The sequence below is a fragment of the Centropristis striata genome, chromosome 7 (genome assembly GCF_030273125.1).
Source record: "Centropristis striata isolate RG_2023a ecotype Rhode Island chromosome 7, C.striata_1.0, whole genome shotgun sequence".
Taxonomy (NCBI): domain Eukaryota; kingdom Metazoa; phylum Chordata; class Actinopteri; order Perciformes; family Serranidae; genus Centropristis; species Centropristis striata.
The window spans coordinates 35710866-35735119 of record NC_081523.1 but is presented as its reverse complement, the minus strand read 5'-3'; the positions used below and the strand labels follow the sequence as shown (position 1 = coordinate 35735119).

Sequence of the window (24254 nt, the reverse complement as noted above, 5' to 3'; positions counted from 1 at the left end):
CCGCCACGTCTCACTCTGTCTCCTCTCTCAGGGAAGTCAGCGGTGCCCACGGTGCGGGTGAAGGCGCGCTACCAGAGCATCGTCATCCTGCCCATGGAGCAGTACAAGGAGTTCGCTGAGTACATTAGCTCCAACTACCTGCTGCTCTGCAGTACGCTGGAGGCCGCCATCAGTCTCCGAGCCAAGGAGGAGCTCGCCGCTGCGCTCGTCCACATCCTGCACAGCACCGGCAAAGCAAAGGTAACCACGCCCCCTTCACAATAAAAGCACCACATCCTACACACCGCCCACCACACACCTCATTCACAATAAAAGCACCACATCCTGCACCTCGCCCACCACACACCACTTCACAATAAAAGCATCCTGCACCCCGCCCACTGAATGGCGTCTACCAACCTGCATCACCACGCCACAGTAGCTCCTCCCACTTCAAATGAACACAAACATCTGATTGGCTGTCACCTCACCTTGTCATCACATGACCAGGTTACATGATCTCATTCAGGACATTTAATAAAGTTTTATTGGACGGCGTGATGATGACCTCAGAGCATTTCTTGCAGGACTTCCTAACGGACCTGATGATGTCAGAGGTGGACCGTTGCCGTGACAACGACCAGCTGATCTTCAGAGAGAACACACTCGCTACGAAGAGCATCGAAGAATACCTGAAGCTGATTGGACAGAAATACTTGCAGGACGCCCTGGGTACACACACACACGCACACACGCAGAGCTCAGTTGGATGTCTGATCTCAGGTTGTAAATTAATCTGATGTCAGGTCGACAGAAACACGACTTCAAGCTGTTGAAATGTCATAAAGATATGAATTATTTTGTGATCCGAGGGAACAGTTTACTGTGCTGTGACCTGACTGATCCATAGAACAGATGGATCAGCACAATATTGTTGTTGTTGTTGTATGGATTTTAGGATGTCCCAAAATAAATGTATGGGTGCCTCACACGGGGAACCATTTATATTGGGAACAAAGGATTACGAATTAATGATGCTCTACACGGGGCACCATTTATGTTGTAAAGGGCGTCACCATAAATGTGTTTAAGGATGAACCTGAGCAACACTTGTGTGGGTCCCATAATTCAGAAGTGTGGTTAGATGGCTATGAGAATTATCAATGAATCAGAAATAATTATTAATGATAATAAATTATATGACTTTATTCACTTCTCTCTCGATCGGGGCACCACTCTGTAAAACAGAGAAAAGAGCCAATTCATCTAAATCAGTCTCATGGAGTTACTAAACTATCAATTTAGAACTTTGATTAATAATTAACTCTATCTGTGTGTGTGTGTGTGTGTATCTCTGTGTGTGTATGTGTGTAGGAGAGTTCATCAAGGCTCTCTATGAGTCTGATGAGAACTGTGAGGTGGACCCGTCTCGCTGTGCGACCTCTGACCTCTCGGAGCATCAAGCCAACCTGAGAATGTGCTGCGAGCTTGCCTTCTGCAAGATCCTTGACTCCTATAGGTAACAAGCATACACACACACACAACTACACACTAATACACAACACATAAGATCCTCTACTCCTACAGGTAACACACACTAATACACATAACTACACTCAACTACACAAGAACCTCGACTCCTACAGGTAAAAAACACACACACACACAGCTACACACTAATATACAACTACACAAGATCCTCTACTCCTACAGGAAACACACACATCTTTGACTCCAACAGGTAACATACACACAACTACACAAAACTACACAAGATCTTCGTATGGGATTAGAACACTGACATAAATTGCGCACTCGTAATGAGCGCGCATATTGTTTTTTCGAGCGCTTTCAAATCACTCGCGAGCTACTTTTGTACCCTGCATCTCTAGAGCAATATTGTAGCCTGTGAGGAGAAAAACATGTTTTGCACGTGCGCAGGTCCACTCTCACCTGCTCGCGTGCGCCCAGAGCCTGCACGTGAAACTTTCGTCCGCTCACGCGCGAGTGTGGTTCTTTTAGTGGGCAGTTTTTGTCAGTAAGGGGGCGGGCCGAATATGTACCGAATATGATTGGTTGAGCGACTTCGCTGATTAGACAGCAAGGTAAGGCAGCTCCACTAGGACAAACGGGACAAATCTCATAGCCCTGAATGCCTGAATAACATGGATTGTGATTTGGTGCTACATATTGCCTTGACTTGAAAGTTTGCAAAATGTCACACAGAGCAATGTACTTCAATAGGCTTGTCTGAGCGCTGTCTTTTGTTTCCTCCATCGTTGACATTAATCTGATAAAACACTCAGATTTTTGTAGCTTGGATCCTGTCGCACACATAGACTGTACATTTTTTATTTTGATAAAACTGTTTTGTTCATATTCTAGATGTAATTATTTGTCCTTGAAAACTATAAACATAATTTATTAAATTATCAACAAAAAAAACTTCAATACATGCCTGAGCATTCATGCAGGAAAAATATAAGCTTTTGCCTACATAGACACTACAGACTATCCAACAAACACATTTTTTTAGCTGTTTATAGTTTTGTCATTTTGTAGCATTTTGACAATGTAAGCACATATTAGTGACCTGTAACAGTTTAGATTAAGATAACATCAAATAGTAGTTGTGATATGTACCCTAGAGTAGTAGCGATATGTTTTATTATTATTTAATGTATATTTTAGTGACATAACATTTATCATAACATTTATTATTATTTAGGAGTAGCACTTTGTTTGAAGGAATAGGATGTGAAGAACTTAGAACGCCACCTGCCTGCTACTCTCTCAATGACACTTTCACTGTTAAACACTCAATTACCACTTCTGTGTCAAAACAAACAAAAAATATTTTCCAACTTAAGCCACCAGTATGAGTTGGGCTCTTAAAACACTGTATCATTCTTGTCCAGAAAATGTCAGCTTCCTCCGAACTATACATCATAGTTTGTAGTTCAGACTCTCCATTTAACCCTGATGACATCACTCTGACATCAACAGGTCTATTATCAGACTTTAGACATACAACAGGAAAACAAACTGAAGGCCTCATACACATAGTGTCCCTTAAACTAAATATATTAGGTATATATAAGGTTATTTTTATTCATAAGCATGGTGTATTTGAAAATACAGGTAGATAATGTGGATCTTTATCCTGGTTAAACTGAACCATTCTATTTATTCACTATTTTTTCATTTATATACTATTTAAAATCAATATAGTAGCTGTATATTCATCATTATAGAGGCCTTAATGTTAATGTTGTCACATTAAGATTTTCCCTTTCTGTCCTTACAGATATTCTGTGTGCAACAGGATATGCTCAGACAAGCATATTGAAGTACATTGCTCTGTGTGACATTTTGCAAACTTTCAAGTCAAGGCAATATATAGCACCAAATCACAATCCATGTTATTCAGGCATTCAAGGCTATGAGATTTGTCCCGTTTGTCCTAGTGGAGCTGCCTTACCTTGCTGTCTAATCAGTGAAGTCGCTCAACCAATCATATTCGGTACAATGGTGATTGGCATGCCTGCCCAGGCCCGCCCCCTTACTGACAAAAACACCCACTAAAAAAACACACTTGCACGCGAGCAGACTCTGGTCGCGTGCAAGCAGGTGAAAGTGTTGCGCGCGAACAGAGGAGAGCGGACCCGCGTGCGTGCAAATCATGTTTTTCTCCTCGCAGGCTACAATATTGCTCTAGGGAGCAGAGATGCAGGTTACAAAATAGCTTGCTAGTGATTTGAAAGCGCTCGAAAAAAACAATATGCGTGCGGATGTTTGATTTGCACGCGCGCTGGTCTCATTACGAGTGCGCGATTTATGTCAGTGTTCTAATCCCATATCTTTGACTCCTACACGTAACACACACTAATACACACAACTACACAACAATACACAACTACACAACCCACAAGATCCTCGACTCCTACAGGTAACACACACACACACACACACACACACACACACACACACACAACTACACACAACACACAACAACACAACTCACAAGATCCTTGACTCCTACAGGTAACACACACACAACAACATACTAGTACACAACTACACACAATAACACACTATTACACGACTACACGACCAACACACAATAACACACAAGTACACACAACAACACTAGTACACAAGTACACACAACAACACTCTAGTACACAACTACACACAACTAATACACAACTACTCAACCAACACACAACTACACACAACACACTAGTACACAACTACACAACCAACACACTAGTACACAACTATAGACAACACACTAGTACACAACTACACAACTACACACAACTAGTAAGCAACTACACAACCAACACACAACTACACACAACACACCAGTACACAACTACAAACAACTAACACACAACTACACACAACAACACACTAGTGCACAGCTACACAACTACAGACAACTAGTACACAACTACACACTAGTGCACAACTACACAACTACAGACAACTAGTACACAACTACACAACCAACACACAACTACACACAAGTAGTACACAAATACACAAACAATGCACAGCTACACAACAACACACTAGTACACAACTACACACAACTAGTACACAACTACACAGCCAACACACAACTACACACAACAACACACTAATACACAACTATACAACTCACACATAACTACACAGCCAACACACAACTAATACACAACTTCACACTCAGTTAAACCAGACGTGATGTATTGTAGTAATAATAAATAATAATAATATGCCTAATAATAAGCCCCGTCCCCTGTCAGGGTGTTCCCTCGGGAGTTGAAGGAGGTGTTTGCATCATGGCGACAGGAGTGCAGTAACCGGGGGCGACCTGACATCAGCGAGCGCCTCATCAGCGCCTCACTGTTCCTGCGCTTCCTGTGTCCCGCCGTGATGTCACCGTCACTGTTCGACCTGATGCAGGAGTTCCCCGACGAGCGTTCGGCGAGAACGCTGACGCTCATCGCCAAGGTCATCCAGACCCTCGCCAACTTCAGCAAGTGAGTGGGCTTTTATTGTGAAGGAGCCTCAGGGTTTTTTATTGTGAAGGAACCTCGCCAACTTCAGCAAGTGAGTGGGCTTTTATTGTGAAGGAACCTCACCAATTTCAGTGAGTGAGTGGGTGAAGGAGCCTCTGGGCTTTTGTTGTGAAGGAGCCTCTGGGCTTTTACCGTGAAGGAACCTCGCCAACCTCAGCAAGTGAGTGGGCTTTTATTCTGAAGGAGCCTCGCCAACTTCAGCAAGTGAGTGGGCTTTTATTGTGAAGGAGCCTCTGGGCTTTTATTTTGAAATGACTGGTGGGTTTTATTTAGATTTTTGTATTTTTGACTTGTAGATACCTGTATGGTATGTTCACCTATCCCTGTCTCTGTCCTGTCCCTGTCTCTCCTGTCCTGTCCCCCCTGTCCTGTCCCTGTCCCTCCAGGTTTGGGACTAAGGAGGAGTACATGCTGTTCATGAATGACTTTGTGGAGCGTCAGTGGAGCAGCATGCAGCGTTTCCTTCAGGAGATTTCAAACCCTGACGGGCTGAACCATACCGCCGGCTTCGACGGGTACATCGACCTCGGCAGAGAGCTGTCCAGCCTGCACACCCTGCTGACCGAGCTCGACCAGGTAACTCACCTGTCCAGGTTACAAACCTGTCCAGGTTTCTCACCTGGCCAGGTAACTCACCTGTCTGTCCCTCTACCTGTCTGTCTCTCTACCTGTCTGTCTCTCACTTATCTCTCACCTGTCTCACCTGCCTGTCTCTCACCTGTCCATCTCTCACCTGTCTGTCTCTCACCTTTCTCACCTGTGTGTCTATCTACCTGTCTGTCTCCAGTCCTGCCTGGTGAAGCTCAGTCCCCTCCCTCGGATCCTCAGGGACGTGTCTGCGGCGCTGGCTAACCCGGGGGGCGTGGCCAGCTGTGGGGGCGTGGCCGTGTCGTCGCCGGAGCCTCAGCGGGTGGTGTCCCCACCCCCCATGTCTCCGCCCCCTCTGTCCCCGCCCCTGTCACCTCCCCTGGCGGCCTGTAATCCGTCCATCGGCCTGCAAGGCGGCGTCGGGTTGGACGGAGGGTCAGTATCACGCGGACCGATCACAGCTGGGCATGGCCAGGGCTCATACTAACTTGATGTTTGTGTAGTTTGGTAGATTTCACACGGCTGCCGTCTCCGACCCCCGAGAACAAAGACCTGTTCTTCGTCACAAAGGGCTCCAGCCTGCAGCCCGCCTCAGGTGACCTCTGACCTCTGCACACACTGTGACATCTCTGTGACCTTTGACCTGTGTCTGACCTTTCCTGTCCTGATGATGTCACTTCCTCTAGGCCTGCAGGGCTCGCCGGCACCAAGCTCCTCGTACTCGGAGCCGGCGGAGGAGGCGGGGTTCGACCTGACCAACGGGGGCCGGAGGGAGGGGCCCGACCTGACCAATGAGAGCCGCAGCCTGTCTCTGGTGGACCTGCAGGACTCCGCCCCCGGCGAGGGGCTCGACGACAGCCAGTGGCAGCGCCGCACGGGGCTTCTCCCCCTCTCCTTCCAGAACCCTGTGTACCACATGACCGCCACCTCACCGCGACAGCAGGACGCCACGCCCTCCGATGGCTCCGCCGGCTCGCAGAACGCTGACGACCGGAACGCCACAGCGACCAAACCAGCGTTCCTCACCCAGATGTCTGTGGGGCTGGGAGGGGTGGAGCGGGGGGGCGGGATGTCCGCCATGTCCAGCAGCAGCAGTGGCGAGGAGTACTCGAGACGGGCGCTGTCCGACACACTCACAGGTACTGCTTTATTAGGTACACCTGGAGACCAGTACTCTATGTATTTATACTGCAATATTCTGTATTTATGCTGCAGTACTCTGAGTATTTATACTGCAGTACTCTGACTCTGTGGCTCTGCCCCATCAGGTAGCTCAGCCCCCCCTCGTCAGAGCTCTGGTCCTCAGAGACGCATCGATCAGCCTCCTCCCCCATCCTCGGCTCCTCCGGGACCTCCTCGGGGTCGGACACCTCCCAGCATGCTCAGTGGCGGCGGCAGCTCTGCCTACCCACCCCGCCCCGCCTCCGGCAGCATGATGTCATCGAGTCCTGATTGGCCAAGCAGCGGACAGTCCCGCCTCAGACAGACGTCGTCCTCGTCTAAAGGAGACAGCCCCGAGAAGCAGCGGCCCGCCGCCAAGGTGACCACATCATCACCACACCGTTACGACGGCAACCTGCCAACATAAGGGTGTGTCAGTGTGTAACCGTGTGTATGTGTGTGTGTGTGCAGGCTCCCTCCCCCTGTGCATTGGACCGGACCGCCGCCTGGCTGCTCAACATGAACTCCGCCTCCTCCTACGGTGAGACGGACGACGGCCACGACGACGCGATGATAGAGAAGGTGAGACGCTCCCCGAACCAGACTGGACCGGGTCTGCTGGGTCTACTGGATCTGACTGTGTGTGTGTGTGTGTGTGTGTGTGTGTAGTACCAGCAGGAGATTGCGTTGCTGCAGGAGAAGTTGCGTGTTGCGGCGCTGCGCCAGGACGAGTGCGAGGCCAGGCTGCTGGTCCAGGATCAGCAGAACCAGCGCATGTTGCAGGAGTACCAGGTGAGTCACCTGATCCACCTGGACACAGTCTACACTCTTCATCATCCAACACGAGAAGATCTGAAGATTTGTTTTCATAAAAATTTACCAAAATAAATGAGAACATGTCCCATAGAACACAATGAGAAACGGACTCCAAGAATCGCCACCTTCACGCAATGTAGGGGTTTGTGTGCTCCAGTGACCTGGGAGCCGTGTTGTCGGGAGCATTAGCTCCTGGTAGGTTCTCACAAGGCAAAGTGGTCCCAGGGGAGGGGCCAGACTAACTAGCGATTCAAAAACCCTTATGAAGCGGACACATGTACAACGGTGTACCTCACCCGGCATGTGTAAACTGGGGCCCCCTCCTGGAGCCAGACCCAGGAGAGGAGCACGCAGGTGAGCATCTGGTGGCCGGGCCTTTGTCCATGGAGCCGGCCTGGCTCAGCCCGAAAAAGCCATATGGAACCACCTGTAGTGTAGGGCATAAGGGTCGGGTGCATTGTAAGCTGGGCGGCAGGCAAAGGCGGGTACCTGGGCGTGCTGACTGGCTCTGGGGACGTGGAACATCACCTCGCTGGCGGGGAAGGAGCCCGAGCTTGTGAGGAAGGTGGAACGTTACCGGCTAGATATAGTCAGGCTCACCTCCACGCATGGCCTGGGCTCTGGAACCAAACTCCTGGAGAGAGGCTGGACTCTCTCCTTTTCGGGAGTTGCCCAGAGGCACCGGGCGGGTGTGGTGATACTCATAAGCCCTAGGCTGAGCGCCGCTGTGTTGGACTTCTCCCCGAGGAATGAGAGGGTCGCCTCCTGGGGACTCTATTGTTCTTCTGGGAGACTTCAACGGCAACATGGACAACGATGATAGTACCATGAGGGGGGTGATTGGGAGAACAGGGAACAGGTTCTGGAAAACCGTTGGGCGACTAGGGAATGGAAAGCAGGACTTGGCTCAAGCTGTGTTCAGTGGGGGAGGAGACCTGCTGACCCAACCTGGGGATGTTGTCAGACGGTAGAAAGAGTACTTTGAGGAACTCCTTAATCCAGCCAACACGTCCTCCACAGAGGAGGCAGAGTCTGAAGACTCAGGGGAAGACTCATCAGTATCCTTGGCAGAAGTCGCAGAGGTAGTTAAGAAGCTGCCTGGCAGCAAGACACCAGGGTTGAATGAGATTCGCCCTGAGATGCTGAAGGCTCTGGGCACTGTTGCGCTGTCATGGTTGACACGCATGGTTGGGTGGTTCCCATTTTAAAAAGGGGGACCAGAGGGTATGTTCTAATTATCGTGAAATCACACTGCTCAGCGGACCAGTGCTTTACCCTTGCTAGACCCCTGGAGGGGTAATGGGAGTTTGCTCATCCAGTCTACATGTGTTTTGTGGACTTGGAGAAGGCTTATGTCCGTGTCCCTTGGGGAGTCTTGTGGGGAGTACTGCGGGAATATGGGGTACCGGGCTCATTGCTATGAGCTATCCGGTCCCTATATAACCAAAGTGAGAGCTGTGTCTGCATACTCGGCACAAGGTCAAACACGTTCCCAGTGGCTGTTGGCCTCCGCCAGGGTTGCCCTTTGTCTCCAATTCTGTTAGTGGTCTTCATGAACAGGATCTCAAGGCACAGTCGGGGGGAGAAAGGGATCCGGTTTGGTGACCTTAGAATTGCATCTCTGTTTTTTGCAGATGATGTTGTTCTTTTGGCTTCATCAGACCGGGACCTCCAGCACTCATTGGGGCAGTTTGCAGCCGAGTGTGAAGCGGTACGGATAAGAGTCAGCACCTCCAAGTCTGAGGAAATGAGTTTCCTCCGTAGGGTGGCTGGGCTCAGCCTTAGAGATAGGGTGAGGAGCTTACACATCCGGAGGGAGCTCGGAGTAGAGATGCTGCTCCTTCACGTCTAAAGGAGCCAGCTGAGGAGGTTTGGGCTTCTGGTAAGGATCCTCCCGGGCGCCTCCCGTCAGAGGTGTTCTGGGCATATCCAACTGGTAGGAGGCCACGAGGAAGACACAGAACACGGTGGAGGGATTATATCTCCTGCCTGGCCTGGGAACGCCTCGGGGTCTCGATGCTCCCGCGACCCAGCCCCGGATAAGCGGAGGACAATGGAGGGATGGAGAAAGGGACTGTTGAGAGGAGATGAACAGCTCTCTGAACTTTAAAATGAAACAAGATTTAAAGTTTAAACTGTATTCTGTTCCCTAACTGTCAGTTTATAATGGTGTGTATTGGATGACATCACAGCTGTGGAGAGAGTGGAGAGGCTGGGACGGACCGAAATCAGAAAGACTTTTCTTTCTCATCACTCACATTCTGTTGTTGGGACTCATGGTTTTAACAGGAAACCCTTTTTTTCAAAGTAAAAGCCCCACAAAGTAACTATATCTTAACAGGAAGGTCAGGTATCTGTATTTATGTTTCATAAATGAAACTCCAGTTATAATTCATTTGTGTGTGTATGTGTGTGTGTGTGTGTGTATGTGTGTGTGTGTGTGTATGTGTGAGTGTGTGTGTGTGTGTGTGTCTGTGTGTCCGTGTGTCTGTGTGTCTGTGTGTGTGTTTTAGGTGCGGTTGGAGGACACAGAGAGCAGACTGAGGAGGCTGCAGGACGATAAAGACCTCCAGATGAACAGCATCATCAGCAGGTCTGTCTCCACACCTGTCTGTCTTCACACCTGTCTGTCTCTACACCTGTCGTCACTCTGACCAGCAGACAAACAGAAACTAATAGAACATATTGAGAAATTTTATATATATATATATATATGTATATATATATATATATATATATATATATATATATATATATATATGTAACAAACTTTATAAAGCACCTGTCTGTCTGCCTGTCCGTCTGCCTGCCTGCCCGTCTGTCAGGTTGATGGCGGTGGAGGAGGAGCTGAAGAAGGATCACTCGGACATGCAGGCTGTGGTCGACTCCAAACAGAAGATCATAGAGGCACAGGTACCTGTCTCTCTGACCTGTATGTCTCTCTGACTTGTCAGTTTGACTGTCTGTTTGACTCTCTGACCTGTCTGTCTGTCTGTCTGCCTCTCTGACTTGTCAGTTTTTCTGTCTGTCTGCCTCTCTGCCCTCTCAGTCTCTCTGACTTGTCTGTCTGACTGTCTGCCTCTCTGACCTGTCTGTCTCTCTGACCTGTCTGTCTGGCTGTCTGTCTGCCTCTCTGACCTGTCTGGCTGACTGTCTGCCCTTTTGACCTGTCTGTCTCTCTGACCTGTCTGTCTGACTGTCTGTTTGCCTCTCTGACCTGTCTCTCTGATCTGTCTGCCTCTCTGACCTGTCTGCCCCGCTGACCTGTCTGTCTGCCTCTCTGACCTGTCTGTCTGGCTGTCTGTCTGCCTCTCTGACCTGTCTAGCTGACTGTCTGCCCTTCTGACCTGTCTGTCTCTCTGACCTGTCTGTCTGACTGTCTGTTTGCCTCTCTGACCTGTCTCTCTGATCTGTCTGCCTCTCTGACCTGTCTGCCCCGCTGACCTGTCTGTCTGCCTCTCTGACCTGTCTAGCTGACTGTCTGCCCTTCTGACCTGTCTGTCTCTCTGACCTGTCTGTCTGACTGTCTGTTTGCCTCTCTGACCTGTCTGTCTCTCTGATCTGTCTGTCTGTCTGCCCTGCTGACCTGTCTGTCTGCCTCTCTGACCTGTCTGTCTGTCTGACCTGTCTGCCCCTCTGACCTGTCTGTCTGGCTGTCTGTCTCTCTGACCTGTCTGTCTGACTGTCTGACCTGTCTGTCTGTCTCTCTGACCTGTCTGCCTGACCTGTCTGTCTCTCTGACCTTTCTGTCTCTCTGACCTGTCTGCCTCTCTGACCTGTCTCCCTGACCTGTCTGTCTGCCTCTCCGTCTGTCTGTCTCTCAGGAAAAGAGGATATCTAGTCTTGACGCGGCAAACAGTCGTCTGATGGCAGCGCTGACTCAGCTGAAGGAGCGTTACGCAGTGACATCACAAAGGAACGGCCTGTCTCCTAGCAACACGTCCTCTCTGCAGATCACTGAGAACGGAGAGTTTCGGAACTCCGGCAACTGCTGAGCTCTGATTGGTTCTGACTGGAGACGGGGGCGGGGCTGAAATGATAACCACACCCCTTTATAAACCAATCGATCACAGACCTGTCAATCAACCTCCAGCCTGGCTCCGCCCCTGTTGCTAGGTTACCCCTCAGTTCTTGTTTTTGTTTTGCATGTTTCAAGTCCGACATCATATCCTGTTTCCTTTTGCTACTTCCTGTTGAGAGAACTGCACGTCTTTATGAGCTCAACCCCACCTGTATATGTCTCTGGTCTGACTGGAGTAACCCCACCTGTACATGTCTCTGGTCTGACTGGAGTAACCCCACCTGTACATGGCTCTGGTCTGAAGGAGTTTCCCCACCTGTACATGGCTCAGGTCTGACTGGAGTAACTCCACCTGTACATGGCTCTGGTCTGAAGGAGTAACCCCAACTGTACATTGCTCTGATGTTTATTTGAAAGTTAAACTTTATTTAAAGAGACAGTCGACAGTTTGAATATATTTGTAATTTTTAGGCTCTTTATGTTGAGATTCTGTCTTAAAGCAACAGTGTGACATCTTTGTCTTGGTCCTGGTACCCAGAGGTCCAGATTAGCCTAGCTTAGCACAAAGACAGAGAGGGGGAAACTGTTAGCCTAGCAAGTTGTGTTTGCCGCTCTGGGCTTCTGTAGTTCAGAGAGTTTGACGTTAGTTTGTGTTTCAGAGAATTTACTGATTTTAATGTAAAAATCAGATTTTATTGTAAAACAGAAAAAAGTTTAAATTGTGATGAATCGTTTGTGAACACACTCGTCTGCTGCCCTCAACTGTACTGGACTCTGCTGAACTCCACTGGACTCTGACTCTACTGAACTCTCCTGGACTCTAACTGACTCTACAGAACTCTATCAAACTTTACTGAACTCTAGTGGACTCTGCTGGACTCTACCGAACTTTACTGGACTCTGCTGGACCCGACTGGACTCCACGGGATTCTACTGAAGTCTACTGGACTCTCCTGGACTCTGCTGTGTTCACTGTGGCTTTTGTCTCTGTTGTTATTTATCATCAATATTTATAAAGATAATAAACTGTCACAAGTCTGTTTCACTGTTTTATTCATCAGGTGAGACAGGAAGTGATGACATGTTTGATTCATCAGGTGAGACAAGAATTGATGTCACTGTTTTATTCATCAGGTGAGACAAGTGTAAACAGGAAGTGATGTCACTGGCTCCAGTATTCGGGGTTCCAGCCCAGGAACCAGCCAGTGAAGGTCGGCGGTTCGAAGCCGTGTTTGACGATGACAATCGGCATGCCAGAGTCCCTGTCTGCCGGGTCGCTCTCGATGTACCTGAGAGCTGTAGAAAGACAGGCGGACAGGTAGGTGGGCAGGTGGAAGATGGACAGGTAGACAGACAGGGGGACAGGTAAACAGAGGGGACAGGTGGAAGGTGGACAGACGGGACAGGTGGATAGACAGGTAAAGAGGTGGAAGTAGGACAGACAGGTGACAGGTGGACAGACAGGTGACACGTCAGTCTGTTGCTAAGTGACAGCAGCGTCCAATCAGGACGAAGGTCAAAGTTTATGAAGACCAGGTGAGTCACCTGTCAACAGGTGAGTGACATTTATCACTACTTAAGTGATAAATCACTTCCTGTGTGTCTCACCTGACGCCGCCGCCTCCGTCTTCTCGTCCTCGTTAGCTTCGTTACCGACCCACATGAATACCTGGTCCCAGGTATCCAGGATCATGACGTCGTCAGGGGCGAGGTCGTCCTGGGTCAGCTCCCCTGAGACCTCCTCCATCTGGAGACAGGTCACATTATTATATTATATATACATATATAAAACTATTATATTATCGTTATTAATAACCCCATGTGAGTTCTACCAGTCGACCAATCAGATTGATGCTCTGTACACCTGAATAACCAGGTGCATGCACCTGTCGTCTCACCAAAACTCTCAGAAATGAACTTTGTGCTATTTTAACACATGTTCAACCATGCTGTGGACTCATGACATCATTGATGACAGGTGAGCTCGTCACCTCTAATTTTGCTTCAAATGCAGATTTTTTTTCTCCGTTTATCATTGAGTTTTTAATTCCTTGTTTGATATAGCATTTGTTACATGGTGCATTATTTATATATAATACATGATATCAGCTACAGACTCTTGTTGTCCTTTAACATGCTGCTGTTGTGTGCGTATATATATATATATATATATATATATATATATATATATATATATACATATATATATATATACACACACATATAAATATACACATATATATATATATATATATACATATACATACACACACACACACACATGATTTTAATCATTGTGTGATATGGTGAGTACTGATACAATATATTGAGATTTAACTGCATTTTGAGTACACAGAATTAAATTCAATCAAGAATTGTTTTGTCAAATAATAACTGAATTGGAAGGCAGCCATGTGTGTGAAGAGGAACCAGAGAGCCCGTTTTCATTGAGGTCACATGACCGCTTTGAAAAAAAAGTAACTTTGCTGCATCATTTTAACAACTTCTTGATACGATAGCCTGACACATGGAGCCTACAGATTCATTACATCTTCTAGTTTCATATGATGCCTGAATCGAGATTCATAGATGTGAAAAGATTTCCCACCTTTAGTAGTCAGGTGCAAATATGATTTAACCCTAAAAAAAATCTACCAAAAGGTTTCTCAGTGGTTTACAGTAGTATCAGATGTACTTAAAAACATACTAAAAGTTCACCAATTTCTGACTCCAAGAAATGCCCTATTTTCAAAACCTCCAGGTCTTTAAAATGACCATTACTCCTTCTAGTCAGGAGGCTGAGCTAAATAAAGGGGACACATCGGACAAAAGCTCCACATGTTTTCCACATGCTCTCTATCACCATAAGTTTCAATTTTCGATGGGAGCAACTTCATCAAGTTTGTGGATCGGAGATGGCAGCCATATAAAGTCTATGAGAACCAATATATCTTCCAAGCCACTCAGAAGGTCAATCTTTGTGTGAAAATCTAAATTTTCTGGGTCAAGGAATCATTTAAAGCTATTGAGAATATCACTAAATGATTATTGGATCAAGTAGATATGTTCATTTTGGCAATGTATTTATGTCATTTCCAACTCATGAATATAGGTCATATACGGTGCATATATTCTGAAAAATGAATAACATGCATACATTTAATTTAACTTTATTAGCTTCACTCATATTATTTATTACATTTACAACCACAAAGATCTCTGCAGTTCCAGTGAGACTTCCTGCATGTGCACCTTGCACCACAGACACTACAGTTTCCCTTCAGTAATTAGGGCCACGGGGCAATCGCACCGAGCACTGGTCCCATACAGCTGTAGGGACCAGTGCTCGGGGCTTATATATCAAAACGTGTGGTTTGATCGGGATCGGTGTGGTATTACTTTTCTCTACAGAATACGAACTGCCCAAAATTTTGCATTGAAGTGAATGGGACGGCCGAAAAAAAATGAGCGAAAAAGAACAATAATTGGAGATTTTTAAACGTCTACTTCTCCGGCATAATTTCACCTAGAGACTCCATTTAAACTTTGAACAGCAGACACAAGTCTTGTGTATCGATGTATTAATCCACGTTGTGATAGGTCATATAGTTTTTTATCAATCCCTGTTCAATGACCATGATCATTTTTGGAGAAATTCTGAGATTATAATGGGTGTGTATTGCACAGAATGTTCGTGTCACAGTGTGTGACATCATCGCCAGAGTGTAGAGGGAGAGAAAAAACTGTCAAAAAATAAATTTGAAAACTGTGCTCCAGGCCGCAAATTCCACTCTACAGAAATAATTTATACATAGAAACGTAGGAAAATTTGTCTCCTCACTCACAATCCTCTGGTAAAGCTGTCAGAGTTATAGTTTGGGCGTAGGATGCACAGATGCGCCACCAACACGCACCAACAGCCTCATTGGCTCCCATATTAAAAACGCATAAAGATTTCTGAACAAGGGAGATGTAACAGTTTTTTTAGATCACTCTAACAAAGCTATTTTTTCATTTTTCTTTTAAAAAAAAAACATATGTAGACATTCAGGAAGAACTCAGGACGCTGAAAGTGAAGTTGGATCAATGATAGGTATTATGGTTTTGCCAAAAATGCTTTCTGTTCGAGGCCAGAAAATCTGTCCACCTCTGCTGTCACTCTGCCGGAACAGGTGTCAGTTAATTCTGTTGATTGCTTTGATCTGATTGCCTTTGATCTTTGATGTGATTACAGTTACAGATACACATGCACACACACACACACACATGCGCGTAAGCGTGCACACTCCTCACACATGCATACATATGCTTCAAACACTCACGTGCATACACACACACACACACACAGGTAACTTTATGTGATTTTAATTACACACACACACACACAGAGGTAACTTTATGCGATTTTCGCTACACACACACACACATTTTGAGGTTAAAGGGCTTAGTTTGAAATCTCTGAAGAATCTCATCATAGTGTACACACACCGGCAGTAGCCCCCGTGGCCCTTTCAGAATTTCCCCAGAGGAAATTTTCTAGTTATTATTATTATTTTATTATTATTATTATTTCTCCTTTCTCACATGGCTTTGCCAAGTGTTGGCAGCTTCCTGTCCATCTTCAAAATTATACCTTTCTATTGGTCAGACTTTGGTAAACTTTTAGTATGTTATTAAGGACATCTAATACAAGAAACAGCTGAGAAACCTTTTGTTAGAATTTTTTAGGGTTAGGTGTTTTTTTTCTTCTAGTCTTTAACGTGTTTCTGACTCAACAAACATCAATGTTCAACTTGTCAATAATAAAATAATGTGATGTTGGTGTAACAACTGATGATGGCGTGAATCTCTATATTTATTTATTTATTTGCTTTAAACATGAGAAACAAACAGAGAAGTGCCTCGTTAGTGACCACAGACCTGAAAGTTGCCGGTCTTGTTGGAGCAGGCGAACAGGCGCGGCGGGTGAGCCTCCATGTTGTTCTTCAGCCGGGGAGAGCGGCAGTACTCCCCCTGCCCCCCCAGGGCCTCCCAGAATCCACCTGTAACCACAGAGACAGAACCTGTCAGACCCAGTTCACTGAGGACATCGTGGACCAAACAGACGCCCCCACCCCCCCCCACCCCCACCCCTTACCTTCCTCCTCCCCCTCCTCCAGCAGGGTGGGGGTCACCTGCAGGAGTCCAGCCAGGTGCTCCGCCCCCCCGAACTCAGCCGAGCTGCTGCTTCGCCCCTTCCAGGTCCAGGATCCAGAGGGGGCGACCAGCACAAAGACGTCACTGGAGTTGAGACTGGAGGAGCTCGGATCCACCTGAGGACCAGAGGGTCAGACTCGGACGTTCAGCGAACAGAAGAAGTGTGGGGCGTTCAGGGACTAGAAGAAGTGTGGGGCATTCAGGGACTACAACAAGTGTGGGACATTCAGGGACTACAACAAGTGTGGGAAGTTCAGGGACTACAACAGGTGGGGCATTCAACAACTGTGGGGCGTACAGGGACTAGAACAAGTGTGGAGTGTTCAGGGACTAGAACAAGTGTGGGATGTTCAGGGACTAGAAAAAGTGTGGGATGTTTAATGACTAGAATAAGTGTGGGGCGTTCAGGGACTAGAAGTAGTATGGGGCGTTCAGGGACTAGAACAAGTGTTGGGCGTTCAGGGACTAGAACAAGTGTGGGATGTTCAGGGACTAGAACAAGAGTGGGATGTTCAGGGACTAGAACAAGTGTGGGACGTTCAGGGACTAGAACAAGTGTGTGGGACGTTCAGGGGCTAGAACAAGTGTGGAACGTTCAGGGACTAAAACAAGCATGGGACGTTTAGGGACTACAACAAGTGTGGGGCATTTAGGGACCACAACAGGTGTCTCACCTCCACCGCTCTGGAGTCTCCTGCTGGATTTGCTCTGACCTGGAACAGGCGGGTATCGGCCACCTCTGATTGACAGCCGTCTCTGGAAGTCCCGCCCTTGTACACCACCATTGGTTTCCCCCCAAATAGACTCATGAGGTGGGCAGGCTCTTTGCCCTGAACCACGCGTACCTGCAGTCAGAGGGTCTGGTGAGTTCAGGGTCAGAGGGGTAGAGTCAGTGTAGAGAAACGGTTTCAGAGTTCCCGTACCTGAACAGCGGCTCCTCCCAGTCCATCGTCCAGGTCGATGGCCAGGAGCGCCGACACGCCGACCTCGTCCTGGCTGGACTCCGTCCCCTGCCTGAGGAGAAACTTAAAGATTAGAGCTGATACGTTTTTAATTATACGTTTTAAGAGTCTCGGTCTGAACATGGTGGAGGGGTCTGCAAGTCCCCTGACCCTGGGAGCTGTGCTGTCAGGAGCAACAGGTACCACCTTGCGCAGAAACAGTTCCGGAGGACTTCTAGAGGCCAGGTCCTGACCCATCAACACAGGACTGCCAGCCTGTGGTCGACCAGCCTGTTATCCTGACCGTTAATCTGAACTCAGGTCCCCGGTGGGAGGAGTCACTCTAGACAGGTCGACTCAGAGACAGAAAACTACATAAATGAATCCTTCATTAATGGATTATTGGAGCTCACCACATATAGATGATGTGACCCTGTCTGCTGTCGTGGCAGTACTGGTAGTGGATCAGGTAACTGTCTCCTCCGTAGAACTGACCGTAGACTGACGGATCCACCGGAACCTTTTCTGATCCTTCAATACGCCAGATCTACAGAGAACCACACACACAGAGCTGCTACTGGACGAGTCGCTGTGGAAACCACATCTCCCATGAGTCTGAACTCCAGATGTGAGCAGTCATTGAACACTGTGATTGGTCGGGCGCACCTGACTTCGCCCACCCTCACCTGTTTTTCGCCGTCTCCGCGGTCCACCATCCCGTGCTGCGCCGCCATCGCCTCTGACCGGTGGAGCTCCGACACGTCAAACGGAACCTGAGAACCAGGGACTCAGTGTACAGACCTGAACCTGATCATGAACCTGATCCTTATTCTGATCCTGATCCTGAACCTGATCTCCATAATGATCCTGATCCTGAACCAGATCTCCACCCTGATCCTGATCCTGAACCTGATCTCCATCGTGATCCTGAACCTGATCCTGAACCTGATCCAGATCTCCATCCTGATCCTGAACCGAATCTCCATCCTGATCCTGAACCTGATCCCCATCCTGATCCTGTACATGATCCTGATCCTGATCCTGAACCAGATCTCCATCCTCATCCTGATCCGGAACCTGATTCTTATCCTGATCTGGTTGGTTTACCTTCTCAATCCGTGCGATCTGATTGGATACGTAGGCCGTCCCCAGGCCCTCGGTGTCTTCAGGGTCCTTCCAATCTTTGAAGAACTGTTCGAAGAGCGGAGTCTCCCCATGCTCAGGTAAGACCTGGATCTGAGGGGGGACAGACAGCAGGTTAGTCAGGCTGGACAGGTGACAAATGAGTGTGTGTGTGTGTGTGTGTGTGTGTGTGTACCTTTGTGTATATTGGGTAGTTCATCTTTTGAATGAATTTCTCTGCAGTCTTCATGACAGCGTGACGCTCCGCAGTGTTTGCATCCTTCCCTGCACACAAACATCGTATGGGTCTCAGTCCGGGCTCAATCCAGTTGTACCGGTCTCAGTCCGGCCCCAGTCTAGTCATACAAGTCTCAGTCCGGTCGTACAGGTCTCAGGCCGGTCTCATTCTGGTCTTGGTTCCGATTGTACGGGTCTCAGTCTCGTCCCAGTCTCGTCGTACAGGTCTCAGTCTGGTCCCAGTCTAGTCGTACAGGTCTCAGTCCGGTCGTACAGGTCTTAGTCCGGTCTCAGTCCTGTCTCAGTCTGGTTGTAAGGGTCTCAGTCTGGTCTCGGTCTGGTTGTAAGGGTCTCAGTCTGGTCTCGCTCTGGTTGTACGGGTCTTGGTCCGGTCCCACGGGTCTCAGTCTGGTCGTACAGGTCTTGGTCCTGTCCTACGGGTCTCGGTCTGGTCGTATAGGTCTTGGTCCGGTCTCAGTCTGGTCTTACAGCTCTCGGCCCGGTCCTACAGGTGTCAGTCCGGTCCTACGGGTCTTGGCACTCTCGTACCTTTCCAGACGAAGATGTTGCCATTTGCTCCGTTGTCGAGGATGAAACACTCGCTGGACTGCAAAGCATCCTGGGAGAACGGGCTCTGCTCCGCTACCATGGTGATCTCGATGTCCCCCTCAGCATTGGACACCTGAGAGACACTTCCTGTTAGCACTTCACAATAAAAGCCTCCCATTGGACACCTGAGAGACACTTCCTGTTACAACTTCACAATAAAAGCCTCCCAGTGGTCACCTGGTACAGTGTTGCTGTCTTCCTGTTGAAGGCATCCATCTTGGCGTCGCAGCTGTGAGAGTCAGGCAGCGAAGGCTTCTCCCCCAGAATCTGAGGTCAGAGGTCAACAGGAAGAGGTCAGAGGTCGACAGGAAGAGGTCAGACGTCAACAAGAAAAGGTCATGTGACTGTGACATCACCTGCAGCATCCTCTCTGGCTCCTCCCCCTCGTCACAGACGGTCAGCTCGGCCCGCCCACACCGCTCATCGTCACGGATATTCTTAGCCACCTGTCAATCAACCATTCAGTGTGATGTCACTGATAATGATGATGTCACTAATAGTGATGATGTCACTGATAATGATGATGTCACTGATAATGATGATGTCATTGATAATGATGATATCACTCACCATGGTGGCCTTCAGCTTCTCAAAGTGGTTGCTATGGGAACCAGACCACTGGATGATTTCCTTTAGAGAGAGAGACAGGTTACTGCCTGTATCACCCCTCAGCCTGTCTCACCTCTCCCAGGTCCAGGATGAAGCTGTCTCACCCTGGGCCTGTAGCACCACTCAGCCTATCTCACCTCTCCCAGGTCCAGGATGAAGCTGCCTGTCTCACCCCCAGCCTATCTCACCTCTCCCAGGTCCAGGATGAAGCTGCCTGTCTCACCCCCAGCCTATCTCACCTCTCCCAGGTCCAGGATGAAGCTGCCTGTCTCACCCTCAGCCTGGCTCACCTTTCCCCAGGTCCAGGATGAAGCTGTCTCACCCTCAGCCTGTCTCACCTCTCCCAGGTCCAGGATGAAGCTGTCTCACCCTCAGCCTGTCTCACCTCCCCCAGGTCCAGGATGAAGCTGTCTCACCCTCAGCCTGTCTCACCTTTCCCCAGGTCCAGGATGAAGCTGTCTCACCCTCAGCCTGTCTCCCCTCTCCCAGGTCCAGGATGAAGCTGTCTCACCCTCAGCCTGTCTCACCTCCCCCAGGTCCAGGATGAAGCTGTCTCACCCTCAGCCTGTCTCACCTCACCCAGGTCCAGGATGAAGCTGTCTCCCCCTCAGCCTGTCTCACCTCTCCCAGGTCCAGGATGAAGCTGTCTCCTTGGTTGAAGCTGTCCCAGCTGAAGGGGACCTGTGTGGCTCTGACAACGCGGCGACCTTTGACCTGCAGCAGCCGCTGGACGTCTATGTCGTTGGTCTCCACGTCGTTGAACCCCGAGGCCACGCCTCCGTTCTGTGTGACAGAAAGTGATGTCACTGCAGGTAGAGACTCCAGCAGTAGGTCTGTGGTTCTGCAGTACTCACCAGGTACTTGAGTCCCTTCTTGAAGCACCCGGTGAAGGAACTGGACTCGTGGTTCTGGACTTCACGGTACTGTACCGCATTGCCCTCCAGGTCGTCGTCCATCTGCACTGCATAGATGGCTGCTGCACCGCTCTCGTCCTGAGAGCAGTCTGAGCCTGCAGGACCACCAGCCAATCAGAGAGCAGAACCAGAGTCACATGACCACCGGCCAATCAAAGAGCAGAACCAGTCACATGACCACCGACCAATCACAGAGCAGAACCAGTCAAATGACCACAGGCCAATCAGAGAGCAGAACCAGATATGACAGTCAGCTGCTGAGTACACTAATAATGAGTCATTATGATGTACTATTAGTACACAGAGTACTGCAGTAGTACTGCAGTAGTAATACCAGTACCTGTCCACTAGTGCAGGTCGTGCTGCAGTAGTATCAGTAGTAGTGCAGTAGTGTTAGTACACAGAGTACTGCAGTAGTACTGCATTAGTAGTACCATTAGTAGTACCAGTACCTGTCTAGTAGTGCAGGTTGTGCTGCAGTAATATCAGTAATATTGCAGTAGTACTGTAGTAGTATCAGTAGTACTGTAGTAGTAGTACCTGTCCAGTAGTGCAGGTCGTGCTGCAGTAGTATTAGTAGTACTGTAGTAGTAGTAGTACTGCCATTATAGTACCTGTCCAGTAGTGCAGGTTGTGCTGCAGTAGTATTAGTAGTACTGTAGTTGTAGTAGTACTGCAGTTATAGTACCTGTCCAGTAGTGCAGGTCGTGCTGCAGTAGTATAAGTACACAGAGTACTGCAGTAGTATCAGTAGAAGTGCAGTGGTAGTAGTAGTAGTACTGTAGTACCAGTACCTGTCCAGTAGTGCAGGTTGTGCTGCAGTAGTAAAAGTACACAGAGTACTGCAGTAGCATTAGTAGAACTGCAGTAGTAGTATTAGTACTGTAGTACCAGTACCTGTCAAGTATTGCAGGTCATGCTGCAGTAATATCAGTAGTATTAGTACACAGAGTACTGCAGTAGTACCAGTACCTGTCCAGTAGTGCAGGTCATGCTGCAGTAGTAGTAGTAGTAGTAGTAGTACACAGAGTACTGCAGTAGTATCAGTACCACTGCAGTACTACCAGTACCTGTCCAGTAGTGCAGGTCATGCTGCAGTAGTATTAGTACACAGAGTACTGCAGTAGTACCAGTACCTGTCAAGTAGTGCAGGTCATGCTGCAGTAATATCAGTAGTATTAGTACACAGAGTACTGCAGTAGTACCAGTACCTGTCCAGTAGTGCAGGGCATGCTGCAGTAGTAGTAGTAGTAGTAGTAGTATTAGTACACAGAGTACTGCAGTAGTATCAGTAGTACTGCAGTACTACCAGTACCTGTCCAGTAGTGCAGGTCATGCTGCAGTAGTATTAGTACACAGAGTACTGCAGTAGTACTGTAGTAGTACCTATCCAGTAGTGCAGGTTTTGCTTCGCCTTCCCTCGGCGGTTCTGCCCGGTGCTGAGGACCAGGTAGGCGTCTCCGCTGTAGAATCTTCCGTGCAGGTTCTGAGGAACAGGAACCAGCTTCATGTTTTCCACACGCCACACCTGAAGCCCCGCCTCTTTACCTGCATCCTCAAACGCCATGATGTCACCTGTAGGGGGAAAAGTCACACACCTGAACACCGAGGCTGCAGGTATACTTCCCGTCAGGAGGCTTTAATTCTCTAAATGTTTGATGAGCGACCTCGCCCGAAAACAAGTTCAACCACAGAGACACAATACAGATTCTGTTCTCTCAGTCACTGAATACACCTACCTGATACCTGACACCTTAATATACACACTCATTCTGCAGAATTCTACAGCTATGACGAATAGGACGAAACACAGACAGACAGATAGACAGAGAGAGAGACAGGCAGACAGACAGACAGGGAGAGAGAGAGAGACAGGCAGGCAGAGAGACAGACAGGCAGAAAGACAGACAAGCAGTGTGTCCTCCTCAGACAGGTCATTAGAGGATTTGAGCCGCAGGTTTCGGTCATAAAGGAATTTACCATCAAAGCAGAAACAACCAAATATTGATTTGTTTGTTAATGAATGAGACGTTCAGGAGAACTAAGAGTTTGTGACTGAATCAGAATCAGTTTAAAGAACAAAAGCAGAATGTTGAGTTTGACTTTGTTACAAATTAAACCTGATTAACAAACATTAAATACATTTAAATGGTTTATATACAAGAAAAAACAAGAAGAAACTCACGTCTGTCTGTCTGTTGGTGTTCAGCTGATGAATCTGCAGCACAAGTCAGAAACAGGAAGCAACAGGAGGAGGGGGAGGGGGCTGCAGGTAACTACCTGCAGTCCCCACCCCTGACACACCCAGGTGACACAACAGCTGACAGACAGGAATCTGCTTCATTATTCATCACATTCAGCTGAACAGGAAGCAAAGATCAGACTCAACTTCCCATCATGCTCCCTGTCTGATTCACTGACACTCTATTACTTATTTATTTATTTTAAATTTACAAACAAGTTGCATAGAGAAATACATTTAAAAATATAAATATGGGGAATAATTAAAGGTAAAATAATACATATGAATAAAAACAACATGAAGTTGTAAAAGTGTAGAACACTTCCCCTGGGTCAAACAAATAGGGGAAAAATAAAATAATACATAAAAAACATTTTAAAAATAATAAAACACATTATAAAATAAATAAAAATAATAGCAGCAACACCATAAATAAATGTAAGGGGAAATTAAATAAAAGTGAAGAAAAATGTAGACTGTAGAGACAGACATGTCCCACACAGGAAAAAAATTTACTAGCCCACCTTGTTTTCTTCAGTTTCTTGTTGATTTTAATGGCCGGTACTACTAAAGGTACATTTGTTTGGACAAATATAATGATAACTGTAGAATGATCGAGGGAAGGCTTTCTCTCTTTACTCGGCTTTATTCTCAGCTCTGAACATACAGCTTATAGCGACCAACATACAGCAAGCATGGGGTTTCTCTTAATGCCCGCAAAACGTACCTGCTACCGTAAACTGCTGTAAG

At 47.8% G+C, this 24254-nt stretch overlaps 2 protein-coding genes across 3 annotated transcripts in view; one reads left to right on the top strand and one right to left on the bottom strand.

Annotated features, from left to right (window-relative positions):
- The window catches only part of LOC131974159 (disabled homolog 2-interacting protein-like), a 23107-nt gene extending 10433 nt beyond the window's left edge, over nucleotides 1-12674 (top strand). Inside the window, exons 8-21 of the mRNA XM_059336344.1 lie at nucleotides 32-240; nucleotides 567-711; nucleotides 1354-1498; nucleotides 4773-5009; nucleotides 5435-5624; nucleotides 5836-6071; nucleotides 6140-6231; nucleotides 6323-6775; nucleotides 6905-7176; nucleotides 7269-7379; nucleotides 7467-7589; nucleotides 10127-10206; nucleotides 10439-10526; nucleotides 11438-12674. Of these exons, the coding sequence (XP_059192327.1) occupies nucleotides 32-240; nucleotides 567-711; nucleotides 1354-1498; nucleotides 4773-5009; nucleotides 5435-5624; nucleotides 5836-6071; nucleotides 6140-6231; nucleotides 6323-6775; nucleotides 6905-7176; nucleotides 7269-7379; nucleotides 7467-7589; nucleotides 10127-10206; nucleotides 10439-10526; nucleotides 11438-11608 (2552 nt within the window). The 3' untranslated portion in view covers nucleotides 11609-12674. The remainder of the gene's footprint in view (nucleotides 1-31; nucleotides 241-566; nucleotides 712-1353; nucleotides 1499-4772; nucleotides 5010-5434; nucleotides 5625-5835; nucleotides 6072-6139; nucleotides 6232-6322; nucleotides 6776-6904; nucleotides 7177-7268; nucleotides 7380-7466; nucleotides 7590-10126; nucleotides 10207-10438; nucleotides 10527-11437) is intronic.
- Nucleotides 12426-24254, bottom strand: LOC131974161 (gelsolin-like). Of its 2 annotated transcripts, XM_059336347.1 has the most exons (17): nucleotides 22649-24254; nucleotides 21203-21357; nucleotides 20970-21131; nucleotides 20310-20369; nucleotides 20096-20185; nucleotides 19917-20006; nucleotides 19680-19812; nucleotides 19090-19178; nucleotides 18879-19007; nucleotides 18458-18544; nucleotides 18185-18318; nucleotides 17754-17844; nucleotides 17505-17675; nucleotides 16772-16946; nucleotides 16555-16676; nucleotides 13243-13381; nucleotides 12426-12930 (listed from the first exon to the last, which is right to left on the bottom strand). In XM_059336347.1, exons 1-17 carry the CDS (start codon nucleotides 22827-22829, stop codon nucleotides 12797-12799), a joined length of 2142 nt encoding a protein of 713 aa, XP_059192330.1. In that variant the 5' UTR covers nucleotides 22830-24254; the 3' UTR covers nucleotides 12426-12796. The 2 variants fall into 2 exon arrangements, with proteins under 2 accessions (XP_059192330.1, XP_059192331.1); XM_059336348.1 differs by lacking the exons at nucleotides 20970-21131; nucleotides 21203-21357; nucleotides 22649-24254 and adding an exon at nucleotides 20422-20438.

What these genes read in the sequence shown, in the direction of transcription:
- LOC131974161 (XM_059336347.1), bottom strand. Translation starts at nt 22,829, where the DNA reads ATGGCGTTTGAGGATGCAGGTAAAGAGGCGGGGCTTCAGGTGTGGCGT. An exon ending in AAACCTGCACTACTGGATAG is followed by an intron (nt 21,358 to 22,648) that starts GTACTACTACAG and finishes GTGGTCCTGCAG; the next exon opens with GCTCAGACTGCTCTCAGGAC. An exon ending in CAACATCTTCGTCTGGAAAG is followed by an intron (nt 19,179 to 19,679) that starts GTACGAGAGTGC and finishes GTTTGTGTGCAG; the next exon opens with GGAAGGATGCAAACACTGCG.